We start from the raw sequence: 19,390 nt of genomic DNA, 5'->3' as shown, positions 1-19,390 counted from the left end.
AAATTGGCACAGGATAGAGCTGGGTTTAGGGCTGTTGTACATACGGTCACTATGAGTCACAAACAACTCGATGGCACATAACAACAACAACATCTCCTCTCAGGTTTCCCTAGGGAGCTCTGGTGGCTTAGAACTATGTTGCCTACACAAAGGCAATTGGTTTGAATCTTTCAGCTGCCCCTCTAGGAACCAATAGTCTCCTCCTGTGCAATTTACTGCTTCCAAAAACCAGCTGGAGGGTCAGCTATAAGTTGGTTCTGACTGGAAGATAGATAACAATAAGTGTCTTTATGACAGTAAATCACATGAAAGTTCTACTCTTCCCCACACATCTCATTCTGCCAATTCCACATTCAAAACACTCATTGGCTTCTTCACATCTCTCTCTCTCTCTTTCTCTGTCTCTCTCCTTTCCTTGTTCTTCTGTGGTGTCCAGTCCACTCTGATTTCATACAGACCCCTCTCCAGGTTCCCGAGGCTGTACATCTTTTGAGGAGGGGACTGGTCAGCTTTCTCTTGGCTGCTGGATTTGAAGCCTAACATAATAAATGTTGGTCTCTACATATGTGTCTGTTTCAGATGCTTCAAAAGCTTAGAATTCAATCTGGCCCTGCTTCCCTCTTCAAATGTTATTTCCCTACACCTCACTTTGAGTTTTGGGTTAAGGTATTTGACATTTATTTTTTAGTCCCTTTTTTACTGGAAATCCTCATCTTCCAGATTTTTTTCATGTCTGGCTACATTTTAACTTTGAAGTCTTACCTCTAATGCCACTTGCTGAGTCAAGTGTCCCCTTGACTCAGTGTTAGTTATGAGTGCTTAGACCAGAAATACCATGAGTGGGTGGCTTTAACAATGAGGAATCAATTCTTACAGGTTAGGAGCCTAGAAGTGTGGGTCAGGATGCTAGCCCCAGGGCAGACCTCTCTGTCTGCTCTGGGGAAAGGAAGGTCTTTGTCTCTTTACCTTTCTAATCCTGGTAGCCAGTCTCTGTGTAGTTTGACTCCCCCTTCCCCACTACTTATTTAATCACTTTTATGTTTTAAAAGAGATCAAATTAAAAGACACATTCCACTAGTGTTACCTAATTAACATAACAAAGACAACCCATTCCCAAATGGAACATAACCACATTGTAAAGGGTACCAGTACCATTCCCAAATGGAATTGTAACCACAGGCACAGATAGAGGTTAGGGTGGGGATGTATTTACTTTTCTAACAGATCCCTTGGGAGGCCTGGTGGTTTGGAGGAAAGGCATTGTTTTGTGAACTCAGAGGCCAGAGGTTTGAGTTCACCTACTGCTTGCTCCTCAGGGAAAGATGGGCCATCTCTTCCCATGGGACTTACCACCTCTGAAAACCTGTTCTACTTCTTTTCTATCTTACCTACTGTTATGTACCATCAAGTTGGTTTGGGACACAATAGAGCTGTCCCTTAGGCTTAGAAAACCGGCATCTTTACCGGAGCAGATTCACCGGTAGGTCCAATTCCTTGACCTTTCAGTTGGCAGCCAAGCAGTTTAATGGTTGCATCTTTTTCCCTTTATCTGTTTCTTCCACGTGGTGCAGTGGATGACGTGATGAGCAGCTAACTCAAAGACTGAGAGTTTGAAAACAGCAGGAGTAAGAGGAAGCTGTGTGTTCCTTGCAGCTTTGGAAGGCTTACACGTTCTGTACTGTCAATATGAGTTGGAATCGGCTCGACTTCTGTGGACACTTTGAATTTGAATTACGCTCTTGGAAAAGAATGTGGACGATAACACGGACTGTTAGGAGAATGAACAAATCTGTCTGGGAGGCAGTCCAGCCCTAGAATGCTGAGGATGTGAGGATGGTGAGACTTGCCTCACATACTCTGGACATGTGATTCGGAGGGACCAGACCTGGAGGACATGACTTTGGTAATGTGTTGTTAAATGCTGTTAACCATGACCTATAATGACCCCAAGGAACAACAGATCTGTATCCTGCCCTGCTGTATGCTGCCCTCATCATCTCTGAACACGTGAGCCCACTGTTACGGTCACTGTGTCCATCCCTCTTGGTGAGGGTCTCTCTCCTTATGCTGATGCTCCATCTTCCCAGGCATGATGGCCCTTTCCAAGGACTGATCCCTCCTAACAACATGCCCCCAAGTAGGTGAGATGAAGCTTCACCATCCTTGCCTCCAAGGAGCACCCTGGCTGCACTTGGTAGAGGGGTCATCACAAAAGAGCAAGATGCCCAATGAGATGGCTTGACACAATGCCTTCAACAAGGGGTTCAAATACAGCAAAGATGCTGAGGATGGTCCAGGCCTGGAACTGTCTCATTCCGCTGATTATAAAGTCTCTATGAGTCAGGAGTGAACACTGTGATTTACTCAGCTATACCCACCTTGCCCAGCAGTGCCCACAACACCTGGTATTCCATAAGTACTCGGGGAGTGGAGGAGTTGCTGAATGAAGATAGGACAGTGGGAGTAAGTGTGAATGGAGATTGGAAATGCACAGGCAATTCAGTTAGAGACCCAAGTGCAGAGAATGGGGGCCAGGAAGGCCAACAGTCTTGGCCTTGGCCCTGCCTGCAGTTTAAAAGGCACAGAAAGCACACACGCCGAGGACCTTGGGCCTGGGAGGGGCTGCTGGATCTACCTACCGCTTCTCATTCCCGTATGATTTCTGGGCCACCTTGGCGTGCAGGATCCGCACTGTCTGCTCGCACTGCTGCTGCAGGCATCGCCGCACACCATCCCTCAGGGCAGTGGCGCGCTCTGGGGGAGACCTGCGAACGGGCGATTGGTGGCACGGCATCCTGTGCGTGGGCATTGGATGACATGCAGCCAGGGAGAGGGGAGAGTGGGCAAGGGAGGCGATCCGGGTGGTACAAGCCAGGATCTAAATGTTTGGGCTGTGGTGGTGCTCGCTGAGGCCTGCAGGGAGCCCACCGGGACCACCCCGACGCTGCTCCGCGGGTCTGGCCTGGCTCGGCGCCAGTTGCAGTTCAAGGCACAAAGGCCGCCCTTGTGCAGGCTTTGGGATGGATTGGGGTATGTAAGGGGGCGGGATCTCCATCCCCCTTGAAGGAACAGGATGTGTCGAACGTGCCCACCCCAGCAAGGCTTGATGAGGGTGGGGAAGGTCCTTCGCTGGATCTCCCAGCCCAGCACTGTGTCCCCAAGACCCTGGGGGAACATGAATGCTTCTGGGGTCAGGGGCCCTGGTGGGTCGTACACGACCTGTGAGACTTAACCGAAAGGCCCAGTCGCTGCGCTGGAGAAAGATGGGCAGTCTCGTCCTTAGATGGAGGGTCACAACGAGGGGTCCCCGCGCGCCCTCGTGGACATGAGCGTGCGGGAAGGCCTGGATGGTCTCAGGGTTCCTTCCCTCGATTACAGGGCCCCCTTAGCCTGGCGGGGAAAGCAGGCCCGGGTAAACCAGCTCCCAGCCCAAGGGCTGGTTGTGTCTCAATTTCGATGGGAAGACTCAAGGTCTAAGTCTCTAAAAAGGACGTGTAAGAGTCCATTACGGGTGATATGGGGGCATTAGCAGGTGGACCGGGGAGAGCCTTGAACCTGTGGGCTGCCTGGCCGGGCCTCCCCTCGCTCCTGCAGGAGGCAGCGGCGGCCAGAGCCGGGCGCGCCCTCGGACGCGGGGCCAAGCAGCCGGCGCCCGCGGCAGACCCGCTCCGCCCCTTGGGGCTCTGCTTAGGGAAGGCGGCCGAGGCTTCCAGCGCATTCCGGCTGCGGGGAGCGTCGCCGCCCAGCCTCGCGCCCGCCGCTCTGTGCGCGTGTCTGCAGCCCCGCGGGTGGCGGGCGAGGGGCGCCGCGCTCGCCCCGCCCCGGCCCTCGGAGCAGGGCGGGGGTCGCTCCCTGCGGTGGGAGGTCGCCGTCCGCGCTCCCCTCCCCACGCGCCAACCCGGGTTAAATGCACCCGCCGCCTGCGCGCACTCCAGCTGCCCGGCAGTCCCCGGCCCCGGCCCGGTACCTGGTCCAAGTGCCCGCGAGGCTCCGCCCGTCTGCCCTGCTGTGCAGCGGCCCCTCCAAGCTGTCCCGCAGGCTCAGGTGAGTCAAAGGGCCCGGGGGCGCTGGGGGACCTGCGGCGGACAGACGTCAAGTCAGACGAGGGGATACTGTGTATGGTGCCCGTTCGCTGTAGTGCCAGCCCCACGCCTGTACGTACCTTTCCAAATGAGCCCCCACTGGCAAACGTGCCCAAATTGCAGGGCTCTTTCCTAAGTCTCCTCGCCAGGAATCCCAGGAAGATCTCTAAGAAGTTTATTCACTGCCTGGTCAGCTCTTAAAGAAAAATTCATCTTAGCCCTCCTCTCCCTTCCTTTCTCCACCCTAAGCACCGCTCGGAACCGGAACCAACTCATAGCTGACCCAAGAAGAGACTGTCCACTTTTCTCCGGAGGAGCACCAGGTGGATACGAACCACCTGCCTTTGGGTTGTTAGCACAACTCCTTATCCATTAGACCACCGGAGTCCCCACTTTGTAAGATATTGTTGTTAGGTGCCATCGAGTCGAGTAAGACCTTGTGAACAGCCAATCTGAACCCTACCCTATCCTGTGCCATCCTCATTATCTCGGACACACAAGAGCGACGTTGCCAAGTGATGGCTTTAGAAGGATGGCAAGTTTAACTTTCCTGGAGAGGGATGGGGCGCCAGGTATGACGATGGCTCAGGCCAAGAGGCTTGGGGTTCTGAAGTCCCCGCAGGTAAGAAGGATGGGGTGGTGATAAGAGCCCCTGCGCCTTGACCCTCATGTTCCCAGGGGCGCCGGCCCCAGAGCTGGCCAAGCTAGAGAAGGTGCGCCCCAGAGGCGTGGCACATCTGGCCGCGGTGGCCGTCCCCCTGCGGGCTCTCAGCCTGCCAGGGGGGTGTTTTGTTCCTGGAGCCGGCCTGGATGGCGAAGGAGGTGCATGGCGAAGGAGGTGGAGCCGCACCCGGAGGGGAAGGCCGCCCGGAGCGTGCCGCGCGCACGACTGAGCTCAGAATAGGCCCTTTCACCCGCTTGGGGGTGGGGCGCGGCTGCGGTTGGGTTAGGGGCTGCCGGCCCCTCTGCCAAGAAATGCAACCGGGAAGTAGTAGCTACAGCAGCCTCAGCACGAGGGTGGAGCTGGGTGGGAGGAAGGGAGTGGAGTGGGATGGGAGAAGCGAGTGGAAAGGGGTGGGAAAAGGGAGTGGAACAGAAGAAAAAGAAGGCAGTTAGGGACTCCATGGCCGCTTGCAGACCCATTCAGCAGATCTGCGTGAGAAAGAGCTGGAAATCCGCTTCCCTAAAAATCAGGGCCGTGAAAACCCCGCAGGGCAGCTCTACTTTGTAACACGTGGTTCCTAGAGGTGGAAACCCAACCAAAGACACCTGTCAGGAGGGGTCAGCAGGGGTTCAGAAGTCCCAGGTTCTAGCTCACCCTGTATGGCTCAATTCTCTTTCTTGAGCCTCAATTTTTCCGTCTGTACAATGGGGGCCCTCTGAAGACACGTGGGAAGGTGAGCGCTCACCTGCTGCTGCTACAGGGTCCATGCTGTCCTCCCAGGGCCCCGTCGCTTGCCCGCTGCTTCTGGCCAGTACTACTGTCCCCAGAACCTTGCACAGCGACCGCACTCCGTGCCCTGCCCGGATATACCATCTGTCCCCGGGGGCCTTATCTTCAAGGTCCTGGGGCTCCAGGCCCTCTGTTTGCTCTGGGCTGGGACACCTGCTGGGCGGCCCTGGGCTTCCCACGCTGCTCCAAGCTGCACAGCCCGCCCTGGGCAGCGCCTCCTGGCGGCTTCTGCCGAGAGAAGGCCAAAGACCCGGCCGGTCCCACTCAACCCAACCAAGGGGAAAGGCCTTACTTCCCAGGTTGTGCTTGTGGGTAGGGTGGCTTGTATGAGTGGTCGTGGTCTTAATGAGAGCCACACAGAGGCGTCTTGTTTGAGGAGCCACGAGAGCTGAGGTTTGCCTAAATTGAGACCAGGGCTCTGAGCGCCTCGCCTGGCCCTCAGTCCTGGGCAGGCACACCACTGAATCATAGCTGTGTGACTCTGGGCACCAGCGTTGAACTTTTTGGAAACTGAACTTCTCTATCTGTCCAACGGGGACAATAACAATCTTAGCTGGATATAATTGTTGTTGTTGTTAGGTGCCATTGAGTCGAGTACCCTACGAATAGCCGACCTGAACCCTATCCTGTGCCATCCTCCTCACCTCTGACACACTAGAGCCCAAGGCTGAAGTGACCATGTCAATCCATCTCCTGGGAAGACTTCCCTGCACTGATCTTCTATCTTTGCTGAGGGAATTATAAATGTGTTTAACATTCCATTAAAAGCTTCTGATTCTTTGCCCTGGTGGCCTAATGGCAAGGAATGGTGCTGCCAACCCCAAGGCACAGGGTTTGAATCCACCAGAGGTTCCCAGGCAGAAAGATGGACAATTCATAGCCTCTGAAAACCCACTGGAGGGTCACTTCTGAGTTGGTTCTGATGCAGAGGGATCATGAAAATAAATTCTGGATCAAAAGAATAATGAAACTCCAAACCCACTTTCTTTTGAGTTCCCATCATCAGGCTATGACTATACAATCGTACAGCTTTATCATTTTCCTCCCTCCTCCCAGGTCCTGACACCCAGCTCTCCATCCCCATCACCATGAGGGGCCTCCTGTGCTCACCTCTGCCCGTGTTACTGCTGCTTCTCCCGCCCTGGGAAGCCCAGCTCCAGTCTACAGGTGAGGTCGGCCCGCTGGGGGAGGTTTCCAGGTCCTGGGCCAGCTGGGAAGAGAAAAGCAAGGGCTGTAGACTCTCACTAGGTGGGGTTCTATATCCAGCTTCACCTTGCTGGGCCTCAGCCTCTCCATTTAGAAAACGGAGTTTAGGGGTCACAAAGTTAGGTGCACACCCATTTGGTATTTGTTGTTGTTATGTGCCTTCGAGTTGCCTGTGACTTATAGCGACACTATGTACAACAACCCTAAACTCTGCTCTGTCCTGTGCCAATCTCATTATCTCCAACACACCCACTCCCATTACTCCAGTCAGTGAATCAATCCACCTCATTGAGGGTCTTCCTCTCCTGCACTGTGCCTTCACCCTCCCATGCATGACATCCCTCTCCAAGGACTGGTCCCTCCTTGCAACATGTCCAAAATATGGCAGATGAAGTTTCAGAAGCCTGGCTCCAAGGAGCAGCCCGGTTTAACCCTCTCCAGGATGAACCCATTCGTTTTCTTAGCAGAAATACTTACTTAAAAATATTTAGTAGAAAGCATTGAAAAATCAGGAGATTTCATATCAAACTTCTATCTGAGACATCTTTTAAAGGACTTTAATATGCTCTCTTAATATGCCATGTGGCAGCAATTGGCCGGAGCAGTTCAGTTTGGGGTGACCTTGGCTTTCAGGCAGTCTACCGTCTGCACTCAGTTCACTCATTCAGTTGTATATGTTCCTTGCCTGGCCCTCTAGGTAGTTGTTTGCACTGGACGGTTTGAATCCACCTGGTAGTACTGCTGAATAAAGGCCTGGCAATCTGAAACCATAAAGATAACAGCTAGGAAGACACTATGTTCTGCTAAAGTTCTGCTCTGTAACACTGGGGGGTCGTCAGTAGTCAGAATCAGCTCCACAACAACATCGTGTATGTGTGTGTGTGTGTGTGTGTGTGTGTGTGTGTGGTGTCCCTATAAGCACTCAGTTTGTGTACTCTGTCCTCTCTACCCGGCACCCTATGGATAATACCTCCTCAGAATAGTCCTCAGAGGTGTGAGACGGAGAATTTGCTTATTAAACCCAGAATGAGAGAGCTCTGGTGGCCTAGTGGTAAGAAGTTGTGCTGCAATCCTAAAGGCACGAGGTTCAAATCCACCAGATGCTCCTTGGGAGATGGATGGGCAGTCTCCTATCCTGTGATTTACTGCCTTTGAAAACTACTAGATCAGCTATGGGTTGGTTCCACAGGAAACAACAAAAAAAAACTCACCCGTGGGTGCTGCGATGCTGGTTAGCAGCATTCTCTAAAATTTCGCTCGGGAGCCGAATTTCTCAGGACAGTGTCGGTGGCTCTGGTCTCTCCAAAGGTCCCAAGTGCAGAACTGGGCCCCTGGATTTGGTGTTCGTGATTGACAGCTCCCGCAGCGTACGCCCCTTCGAGTTCGAGACCATGCGGCAGTTCCTGGTGGGCCTTCTCCGCGGCTTGGACGTGGGGCCCAACGCCACGCGCGTCGGTGTCATCCAGTATTCCAGCCAGGTGCAGAGCGTCTTTCCGCTGGGTGCCTTCTCGCGCCACGAGGACATGGAGCGCGCCATCCGCGCGCTCGTGCCGCTGGCGCAGGGCACCATGACCGGGCTTGCCATCCAATACGCCATGAACGTGGCCTTCAGCGTGGCCGAGGGTGCGCGCCCGCCGGAGGCGCGCGTGCCGCGCGTCGCCGTCATCGTGACCGACGGGCGGCCCCAGGACCGGGTGGCGGAGGTGGCAGCACAGGCGCGCGCGCGGGGCATCGAGATCTACGCCGTGGGGGTGCAGCGCGCCGACGTGGGCTCCCTGCGCGCCATGGCGTCGCCTCCGCTCGATGAGCACGTCTTCCTGGTCGAGTCCTTCGATCTCATCCAGGAGTTTGGCCTGCAGTTCCAGGGCCGGCTGTGCGGTGAGTCAGGGGAGCCTCCATCTCTCCTTTCGCTTGGACCCTGGTCCCCAGGACAGTACATGTCATCCCTGGCCTGGTCCCCTTTCCACCAGCTTCGTCTCAACCCGCCAGGAAGCACCGCTTTACCGTATGCCAGTGTTCTCTGATCGGTGTAAATATTTGCCTGGCTCCTGGTTGTCTGTACCATAGAGTGAGAACTGATCCATTGCCGACCCTCTGGCAGGTTTTCAGAGGCAGTTAATGGACTTTAGAGGAGATTGCCCACCCTTCTCCAGCAGAGCATCTGGTGGATTCGAACCGTGTGTACTCGAGATTGCAGCACAGCTTCTTGCCACTAGGCCACCAGAGCTCCCGGCACTTGGGCACTTTTGAGGTCTTCAGTTCAGTGGTTCTCCACATAGTGTGTCCGCTCCTCACCACCCTACGCCGCTCATTCCCGTCTCTGTCTCCTCTCTCTGCTCCTCACCGGAGCTTCCTGGCTGCTGCTGTTTACCTCTCTGAATCTTTCAAGTTCTGGTTTTTCATTTCCGTCTCTGAAGAGCTGTGAACATCATCTTGCTTACCCAATTGGATTATTATTTTTATTTTTCGAATATGTGTGTCCTTTTGCTGTGGTCGTAATTGCAATTACCATTTAACAAATTTCCTCTCCTAAAACAAAACAAAAACAAGCCTCAAAACGTGGTGCGATCAAATGGATTCCAGCTCATAGTGACCCCTCTGGACAAGGTAAAACTGCCCAAAAGGGTTTCTAAGGCTGTAATATTTAAGGAAGCAAACTGCCAAATTTTCCTTCCTCAGAGCAGCTGATGGGGTTGAACTTCCAGCCTTTCTATTAGTAGTAGCTCAGCACTTAACCACTGCTCCATCAAGGCTCCTTATAGTTACTGTCTTGTCGTTGTTATTAAGTGCCATGGAGTCAATTATGACTCAGTGATGCTAATGATCTGAGCGTTTTTCTGTCCTGCACCATCCTCACAATCTCAGATATGTTACAGTCACCTTCTTGTTGGAGGTCCTCCTTTCTCTGACCTTCCAGCCCTTTCCCAGAATGATACCTTTTTCCAAAGACGGGTCCCTCCTGACAACATGCCCAGAGTATGTGAGAAGAAGTTTCACCTTTGCCAAAACGAGGAGTACCCTGGTTGCACTTCCTCTCTGATACACTTGTTCATTCTTTTGACCGTCCAGGGGATATTCAGTACACTTCGCCAACACCACAACTCAAAGGCATCAATTCTTCTTGTCATCCTTACTCACTGTCCAACTTTCAGATGCATGGGAAGTAACTGAAAAGACCGTAGACTGGATCAGGTGCACCTGTTGTTAAATTGACATTGTTTCTCTCTAGCTCTTTGGAGATGGCCTTGCCATATGTTCCCAATATTACAGTACATCTTTTGTTGACTGTCGTGCTCTGGAGGCCTAGCATTAAGAAACTGTGCTGCAATCCTGGTTGGCACATGGTTCAAATCCACCAGCTACTCCACTGGAGAAAGATGAACAGTATCCTCCTGTGTGATAAACTCCTTCTGAAAACGCGCCTGAGAGTAAATAAACTATGGTTCAGTTTTGACTCAAAGGTACACAACAACAAGAAGTATTAGCCTCTGTGTTGCACACATTATATAGGTTATTATTTAATTTACCAACAACGTTCAAGAAATGGTAATCTGGTTATCAGCTGGGTTGACCTGTTACTGGAAGTTTAGAAAAGATTGACTTGGACCCTGTTGATGACCTGTGGACATTCATAGTACTCACATGGCATCTGGGACTTCCCCAGGGCCTCACATTCGGATGCTCAGAATCTGAGATTCTGCTGAATCCATTTGGTCTAAGGGTCCTCTCTCAATTTCTCAGACTTGCACATGCTGTTCATGCTCCATGCATGTAAATGAGCCCCTTCTTCAGTTTATGCACTTGTACACATTAGAGTATCTATAAGGAGCCCTAGGCGTGTAGCCCATAAAGAGCTCCACTGCTAATCCCTTGCTGGGGATTCAAAGCCAACACTGATCCAGGAGAGAAAGATGCGAATATCCTCCCCTGCTGCTGTTTCCAACCTCCAAAATCCAATGGAGGGTTAGCTATGTGTCAGTACTGATTCCAGGACAATGGGAGGGGGGATCTATAGGGAGCTCTGGTGGCCCAGTGGTAAGGAGCTGTGCTGCCAAGCCAAAGGCACTTGGTTCAAATCCACCACGTGAGAAAAGATGGGCAGTGTCCTGTGTCATGTCATTTACTGACTCTGAAAGCCACTGAGCTGAGCTGAAGGCATCTGTGGCTATGCCCATGTGCACATATGTCCAGTTTATTAAAGGCAGAGATGAACAGGGGCAAGAATTTTACTAAAACAAAACACACAAACATACATACTGAAAAGAAGAACTCATTGTTCCTAAGTCCTCAGCCATCCCATAGTGGATTTTCCCCTGGTAGACTCAGTCCACACTTAGTTTAATCTCTCTCACTCCATCTCTTGCATCATTTTCCCCCTCCCCCATCCCTTATCTCCTTCCAGGAACCCAGAATTCCCACCTTCCTGTGCAACCCCCTCCACTCCCTCAGCTTCAGGCACTTTCTGCATAAGATGGTGAGCAGGGGTTCCACCTTCCTCAGAAGAAGTCTTCCTTTATATTCCCATCTTGCTCTCTTCCATTTTATTCCCATTTTCTTGGATGACAAAATGGACACTCCAGTAGGTAAAGGGGCAGAAGCTGGTCCTCTCCTGCCAGTCCGCTGACATATCAAGGGCAAGGACATGTCAAGTTCTTAAAGCACTGTGGCTTCTCCTTCCTGTTCCTGGCTTAGTAATGGACACGGGTCTAGGATACAGTTAAGGCTTGAGGTGGGAGGGTCAGCTGGCCCAGTAGGAAGAAACGTATGTGTCCAGAAGTCCCAGATACCCAAGGAGCCTTGCTGGCCACAATGGTTAAGTGCTTAGGTTCTAATCCAAAAGATGGGTGGTTCAAACCCACCCAGTGGTTCCCCAAGCTTCTAATTTGATCTCTTGTGAATTTGAATTTCTGCTCCAGATACTGGAATCAGAATCTACATTTAATATGAGAAATACATAAGAATCATTTGTCGATCTGTGAGATCCACCTGGAGATGTTGGTAAATGTAGATTCTGACTCCTATATCTGGGGTGGAAATATAAGTTCTCAGCAGGAGCTTGGACTGGAGCGAACTGGTTCGAAGACCTGGCTGCAGGAGAAGGACTTGTAATGATTATGGCCCAGGAAATCCTCTGGGCAGTTCTGTGTGACATGTGAGGTTGCTATGAGTCGAAACTGACTCGATGGCCTGAATCAACACCACCAGGTGTCTCCCCAGATCAGTGACATCAGAATCTCTGGGATTGGACCCAGGTGCAAGTATTTCCAGCTCCTCACCCCCCAGTTTTCTTGTACTTTATTAAAAGTACAAGGTACTTTTAAAATATACAGATATTATTATTAATAATTATTAATTTTAGGGGACGTTTACAGACTTTGGATTTCCATTCATTCATTGTTGTACTTTCTCCCTGCCCAGCCTCTCCCCCAGTTCACTCTTCTCTTTGAAAAGTAAAAGAAAAATTATTTCATTGGTATACAGTCCCTCCCACGAAGTCCACTCCACTATGCAGCCTTTGCTCTGGACTCCTGTCATGACAATAATACCTAATCACATATCCCTTTTAAACAGTTCTCTCCCTCATCTGTTTCCATGCAGTATACATTATTGAACCCATTTTTCTCAGTCTCTCCACAACTCCCATGTCAGTCCGTTTTACAACAGTGGCACTGTGCAGTAATTGTCCTTTTGTGACTGAGATATTTCACTCAGCATAATGTCCTCCAGGGTCACCCATTTTGTATAATATTTCATGAGTTCCTTGTTTTTCAGTGCAGTGTAGTATTCCATTGTGTGAATATATCAGAGCTTCTCTATTCGTTTGTTGATGGGCACTTAGGTTGTTTCCAACTCTTTGCTATTGTGAACAAAGCCGCAATAAACATGTGCATACATGTATCTGCTTGGGTGGCAGTTATGGTTTCTTTAGGTTATATTCCCAGTAGTGGAATTGCTGGGTCAAATGGTAAAAATACACAGGCATTTTTTAAAAGCTCTCCGGCAGTTGCACTGTCTGGGCTGAAAAGTGTAGCCATAGGCCTCTGCTGACATCACTTCTTCCTCAGCCATTGACCATTGCGCCCAAGGGACCCATGGATGTGAGCACGAGTGTGTTAGCTCTCCAGGCTCCTATTCCTGTCGCTGTCGAGCTGGCTTTGTGCTTCAGCAAGACCAAAGGAGCTGCAGAGGTGAGTGTCCCCCAGTCCCGCCGCAGCACCCCAATCTATGCCTCCAATCAGGTGATACCTTGCTCTTTCTCCCTTCCCATCAGCCATTGACCACTGCAGTTTTGGAAACCACAGTTGCCAGCATGCGTGTGTCAGCACCCTTAGTGGACCCCGGTGTCGCTGCAGAGAGGGACATGACTTACTGCCCGACGGGAAGCACTGTCAGGGTCAGAAGGGGTCTCCTGCATTTGTGTAGAGGGGCAGGGGACCTCAGCTGGGTCCACCCTGACCTCTCCATCTCTCCATCTAGCCCGGGACTTCTGCAATGGTGTCGACCACGGTTGTGAATTCCAGTGTGTGAGCGAAGGCCGCTCCTATCGCTGCCTGTGCCCTGACGGACGGCAGCTCCAGGCAGATGGCAAAAGCTGCAACCGTAAGTTACTTCTAGGGATGGTGTCCTGCTGACCACTGTCCGCATTCTGAGCGCCCTTGGCTTTGACCTTGCAGTGGCCCAAGACTGTGATAGGAATGTGTTTGAGGCAGAGGGTGAGGGTGTGTCCTGCCTGCCTCCTGTCTGCTCTCTCCACTCAATCCCCTTGTCTGTGGCCAGGGTTAATTTTCAAAATACACATTTGATTACATTCCTCACTTGGTCACGTGCCTTCTGTGACTCAGTAGTGAGTGCTAAGACTAACTAAAGACCAAACAAATGCCTTAGCCCTAAACTTTTCCAATTTGGGTTTCGGCTACCCTAGTGGATAATTGTAGTCTCTGGGTGGTGCACATGGTTAAGGCATTTGGTCGTTAAACACGAGTTTGAAGGTGCCTCTCTGCATTGGAGAACTCCTATTCGTCCTTCAAAACCCAGTCCAAGGTTGCTGCCACTGTGCAGTCCTGCCCAGCTTCCCCAGAAAGTATGGCTTGCTCCTGTCTTAGATCTGACTGGTTCATTTTAACTTGAGTTCTCACACTTTGGGATTATGTCTTACGTATTGTTGTTCCCCTTTCAGTCCTTAGTTCAGAATACAGTGGTAACTTTGAGGGTAATTAGGAAGGAGGGACTTTAGGGTCAAACATCTGGCTTCTCATCCTATCAAGCTATGGAATCTGGGGCAGATCACTTTATTCTTCAGAATCTTAGATTATGTGAAATGGGAATAATATCCAAAGATATGGAATGGACTCCAAACACACTTCTAAATCATCTAGCTGGGTGCCTAGCACATGGTAAACTGTCAATGAAAATATCACTCCTGTTAGAACCAATACTGGCAAAATGCTTTGACGAGAATCTGACACACGGTGGATGGTTAAGAAAACGACAGCTCTTGTGATGGGTTTTATTACTAATACCTTTTAGTATACAGTGCTAAGTTTGTGCCAAGTACTCCGTAAATATCAAGGGGGCAGTAGGTTTGTAACTATTACCGATGAAGGTGCTAATAGTAATGAAATGTTATGTACCGCCAAATGGAAACTGATTCATAGCTGACCCTCCAGCGGATTTTCAGAGGTAATAAGGAGCACAGGAGGAAACTGCCCATCTTTCACAGCTGGTGTATTCAAACCATGTGCCTTTGTGTTGACAGCCCAATACCTTACCAATAAGCCCCCAAAGCTTTCTGGTAATAATAATAATAATAAAAATAATAATAATAATAATAATTTAATTCGGTAGCACCTGACACCACCACCATTTAGTCCAGTGTCCAGTATCATTATCCAATGTTTAACGTCGTGCTTGGAACAACAGGGTTTTAATAAATGGTGCATTACTTTCTAAATGTTTTACCCAATGACTGTTGGGGCCACGGCTGCTGGCAGGCCTTTTTTCAGTCACCTCCCGGCCTGCAAGCCTTCCTCCTGTCCGCACAGGGTGCAGGGAGGGCCACGTGGACTTGGTTATTCTCATCGATGGCTCCAAAAGCGTGCGCCCGCAGAACTTCGAGCTGGTGAAGCGCTTCGTGAACCAGATCGTGGACTTCCTGGACGTGTCCCCCGAGGGCACGCGCGTGGGGCTGGTGCAGTTCTCGAGCCGCGTGCGCACCGAGTTCCCGCTGGGCCGCTATGGGACTGCGGCCGAGGTGAAGCACGCAGTGCTGGCGGTGGAGTACATGGAGCGCGGCACGATGACCGGCGCCGCCCTGCGCCACCTGGCCGAGCACAGCTTCTCCGAGGCGCAGGGCGCGCGGCCCCGCGCCCTCAACGTGCCTCGGGTCGGCCTGGTGTTCACCGACGGCCGCTCCCAGGACGACATCTCCGAGTGGGCGGCGCGGGTCAAGGAGGAGGGTGAGCCTGGCGCCAGTGCGCACTGGGCGGAGCCGGGAGGGCGCGGGGAGGCGGCTCACTAGAGGTCAGGCGGCCTGAATCCGCACCCTGAACCCCGCAGGCATCGTCATGTACGCTGTGGGCGTGGGCAAAGCGGTGGAGGAGGAGCTGCGAGAGATCGCCTCGGAGCCCCCTGAGCTGCACGTGTCCTACTCCCCCGACTTCAGCACCATGACGCACCTGCTGGACAACCTGAAAGGCAGCATCTGCCCAGGTGAGCTATCCTGAGGCCCCCTCCCTTCCCCTTCTGATTCACTCCCTGCTCTTGAGTGGACATGGACTCCTAAGACTCCCACCAGGTGACCCCACCAGGTGACCATGTTGTTGTTGTTGTTGTGTACCATAAGGTGAGAGCCGACCCGTAGCTGACCCTCCAGTGGGTTTTCAGAGGCAGTTAGTCTCACGGGAGGAGATTGCCCATCCTTCTCCCGCGGAGCAGCTGGTGGCCTCAAACTGCGTACCTTCGGGATTGCAGTGCAGCTTCTTTCTACTAGACCACCAAAGCCTTGTCCTTCGTAGTGTGTGGTCTGCGGAACACCAGAATAGACATCACTGTGGCTTGTTAAAATCGCAGCATCCCTGTGGGGCTCCAGACTAGAGAAATTAGAATTCTACTTTTAGGTGATTCCTATTATGAAAGTGTTCTAAGCACTCGTCTCCCAGATTAGTTGTTATGTGCTGTGGCGTCAGACTGACTCATTGCTGACCCTTCAGTGGGTCTTCAGAGCTTTTCGGTCTCCTACAGGGCAACTAGTGGATTTGAACCACTTGCCTTAGGATTGGCAGTGCAGCTCCTTACCCACTAAGCTGCCAGAACTCCCAAATAATTCAGAATTACTCGAGGGAACAGGGAACTTTTTCAGAGGCACACCAAACCTGTTGTAAGTAGATTCACATCTTAGTTCCCTTAATGTTAGAATTGAACTTTAAGGATTTGCCAGAATGGTAGGATTGAATATGGTTCAAGTACAAAAAGACGTGTATTTTAAGCAACACAGCAAAAGAATCCAATCCATTTCCTTCAGCTGATGTTCAGTTGGGGAGCGCTGGTGGCCAGAACCTGTACTGCAGTCCCAAAGGAACTTGGAATCCACCTGCAGACGATCTAAACCACCTTCCTTCCCTTAAAAAGAAAAACCTATGAGACCACGGAGGTCTATGCAGTTGAACATTGACCGAAAGGATGTTAAACGAGGCATATCTGTTCTTAGAAAAACAAAAATAGGCTAATTCTAGTAATTAGCTGGTTTTCTGTAAATGCGGCTATAAATCAAATGGAAGGAGATTGTTCCTCTTTCTCCAACGAACCGTTGGCAGATTTGAAAGGCTGCAGAGGTGCCCCCATTGGGTTGACAGTGCAGCCTCCCTACTCACTACACCATCAGGATTCTTTAATGAATAGGTACCCTTACTATATCCCTTTCACAGAAGAGGTAATAGGTTTCAAAGGTTGAGTTTCTTACCGTCTCACAACTCGGAAATGGGACTCAGCCCAGCTTGAATCTAGAGCCCATAACATTCAACCGCAGGCAGGTGAGGGTGTGTCACGGGACCTGTATTCCCTACCCCCTGACTGTGGATGTCTGTTTTGCAGAGGAGGGCATCAGCGCAGGGACAGAGCTGCGGAGTCCTTGCGAATGTGAAAGCCTCGTGGAGTTCCAGGGCCGCACGTTGGGGGCACTGGACAGCCTGACGCAGAACTATATCCTTTGTGATGGATGGTGGGTGTGTGTGTGATGAGTTAGGGTGGGGGGATGGAGGGGGGGGTGAAAGGTGGGGATGGGGGTGGGGTTGGAGTGGGTTGAGGATTGGGATAGGGTGGAAGCAGGGTGGGGTAAGGATGAGGTGAGGTCTGGTGGGATGTGGTGGGGTTAGGGTTGGATGAGGAGGTGCGTTTGCTCCGGCTGGAGTGTGGCGAGGGGTGGTGCGAACAGCAACTTCCTTAACCAGACACTGGCCCGGCTGAGCGCGCGCCTGGAGGACCTGGAGAACCAGCTGGCCAGACGGAAGTGAGAGCAGCGTGGCCGGTGGAGGTCCCCATGCACCGCGCCCAATCGAGGCGCCCTGGCCTGGCCGAGCCTGGCCCGGGGAAGCTGGCCTGTGGGGAAGGAGTCGCTGGCAGGCTCTCCAGTCCCTGCGCCCCAGCTGCCCTACCTGGACCACCAGCCAAATGTGGGGAACTGTGGGATTTAGCGTAATGGGTTTGGGGACCTAAGGGCGTGCTGGATCTACGAGCCCTCGCTGTGTTGTAAAGTTCCTTTTTGGATTGTTTTTTCTTTCTTTTTCTTAAAAAAAAATAATCTGGTGTCCATGGCTCAGTTAGTGGGGGTCTTGCTATGTGGCCAGGGAGAGGGAAGGCCATGCAGGGCTCAGCCCTGTTGGGCCCTGGTGGAGAAAGGCGCTTTGTGCAGGGGTGGTGGTGACAGCGTCGGAGAGTGTGTGTGTGTGTGTGTGTATATGTGTGTGTAGTGGGGGGCTAGGGGGTTGGGCTTAGGGGGTAGGGTGGGGGCTGGGGGCTGTTTCTCCTTTCTTGTTTATTCAGCTTAGAACAGAAGGCTCCTTATGCTGGATGTGGGAGGGGAGGGACCCCTTGGGTTTTGAGCAAGTCAGTACCCCCATCCTCAGTAGATTTAACTCTTGCTTTTCTGAGAATGCCTCTCTCCTGGTGTCCCCAAATCGGGCTCAGAAGCAGCTAGAACTGGATAGAGGTAGTTGGCCAGGAGATAGGAGGCAGTGATTTAGTTTTGCCTAGTTTTTGTCTCCCTCTGTACATAGGCAGACAGAGGACTTTTGCCCCCAGTAGGCCTCTCTTCCCTTGGCTTGTGTCCCTCCCTCTCCCTCTGCCCTCAAAAATCTATCAGTAGGAAGCACTAACCCATTCTATTCCCCAGGTTCCTTCAAGAAGCAGATTGAGAGGTTTCCTGTCCAAGGCTAATAATATCCTGAGTCAATGACTCTCTGGCTTTCCCTCCTCATCTGTAAAATGAGGATTGAAATTGCCACTCCTGAGGACAATAGAATGGAGGAAATTTTTCTAAGGCATCTGACACGATAAAAAATTCATTGCACTGGAGTCTGAAGAGACCATAGCTGGCCCTGCAGTGAATTTTCAGAGGCTAAAAATCTCAGGGGAGGAGATTGCTCATTTCTCTTTCAAGGAGTCGCTGGTGGATTTTAATGGGCAGAGAGGCATCACTTTTGAGTTTCCACAACACTTGTCCCCTGAGTGCCCCATTTGACAGTATACTTGGTATACATTAATGGTACATTAACTATCATTATTTTTCAACTTTCAACTGTGCTTTAAGTTGAAATCTTACAGAGCAAACTGGTTTTCTATTCAACCATTCATATGCAGTTTGTTTCGGGACATTAATTACAGTCCCTAGATCATAACAGGATTTCTCCCTTGTGATTCTCAGTTCCATTTATCCAACTATCCTTTCCTACCTTCTGAGCTGCTTATGACGGCAGTGCTGTCCTACTGACCTTGTGTAAGTTTATCGGTACCTCTCCAGTGATACTGTTCCACTTAGCGGTCTGCCTGTTGTATGAAAGTTGAGCCACAAGGTGAGTTTAATTCCAGACTAAGATAGAGTAAGGGCCAATAAGGACCAAAGCCTTGGGGGTTCTGCCTGCCTTTATCAGACAAGCTAGCACGGTCACTTTTTTATGATTTTCAATCCCCCCCCTTTCTCCCATTCTGTCTAGGACTCTCTTCTGAGACCTGCGGTCAGCAGTGGACTCTGGGCACCAGTCTGGTTCCTCTGGGCTCAGGGTGGTGGGGGTTGAAGTTCATATGGTTCATTTCTCCTTTGGACTAATTGTTTCTACGCACCTTTGACTGTTTTGTTGTTCTTTTTTTTAATTTTTATTATTATTATTTTACTATTTTTGTGTGCGTGTACCATCAAATCAGATCTGACTGGTACAGGAGGAGATTGTCCCTCCTTCCCCGGCAGAGCATCTGGTGGATTCGAACCGTGCGCCTCTGGGATTGTAGTTGCAGCTCCTTGCCACTAGGCCACCAGAGCTCCCCCTTTTTTTGTTGTTCTTTATTCCAGATAGGGAGAGACAAGTCGTAGAATGCTATTAATTATTTTTTGATGAGATTATATATATATATATATATATATATATATATATAGTCTTGG

The 19,390-nt window shown here is 51.1% G+C and overlaps 2 protein-coding genes across 4 annotated transcripts in view; one reads left to right on the top strand and one right to left on the bottom strand.

Moving 5' to 3' along the window:
- The window catches only part of RBPJL (recombination signal binding protein for immunoglobulin kappa J region-like), a 14,016-nt gene extending 8,503 nt beyond the window's left edge, over positions 1-5,513 (bottom strand). Inside the window, exons 1-3 of the mRNA XM_006881571.1 lie at positions 5,492-5,513; positions 3,968-4,076; positions 2,640-2,765 (exon numbers count right to left, since the gene is read on the bottom strand). Of these exons, the coding sequence (XP_006881633.1) occupies positions 2,640-2,765; positions 3,968-4,076; positions 5,492-5,513 (257 nt within the window). The remainder of the gene's footprint in view (positions 1-2,639; positions 2,766-3,967; positions 4,077-5,491) is intronic.
- Positions 5,514-6,619: 1,106 nt separating this feature from the next.
- MATN4 (matrilin 4) lies at positions 6,620-17,249 on the top strand. 3 transcript variants are annotated; one of them, XM_006881568.1, is made up of 9 exons: positions 6,620-6,702; positions 8,050-8,619; positions 12,807-12,929; positions 13,013-13,135; positions 13,219-13,341; positions 14,784-15,197; positions 15,298-15,450; positions 16,831-16,938; positions 17,191-17,249. In XM_006881568.1, exons 1-9 carry the CDS (start codon positions 6,624-6,626, stop codon positions 17,247-17,249), a joined length of 1,752 nt encoding a protein of 583 aa, XP_006881630.1. In that variant the 5' UTR covers positions 6,620-6,623. The 3 variants fall into 3 exon arrangements, with proteins under 3 accessions (XP_006881630.1, XP_006881631.1, XP_006881632.1); XM_006881569.1 differs by lacking the exon at positions 12,807-12,929; XM_006881570.1 differs by lacking the exons at positions 12,807-12,929; positions 13,013-13,135.
- Positions 17,250-19,390: the final 2,141 nt, after the last annotated feature.

Source organism: Elephantulus edwardii, unplaced genomic scaffold (assembly GCF_000299155.1).
Source record: "Elephantulus edwardii isolate Elephantulus edwardi_28Jun2011 unplaced genomic scaffold, EleEdw1.0 scaffold00015, whole genome shotgun sequence".
In the NCBI taxonomy this organism is placed as follows: domain Eukaryota; kingdom Metazoa; phylum Chordata; class Mammalia; order Macroscelidea; family Macroscelididae; genus Elephantulus; species Elephantulus edwardii.
This window is presented reverse-complemented; position numbering and strand designations above follow the sequence as displayed.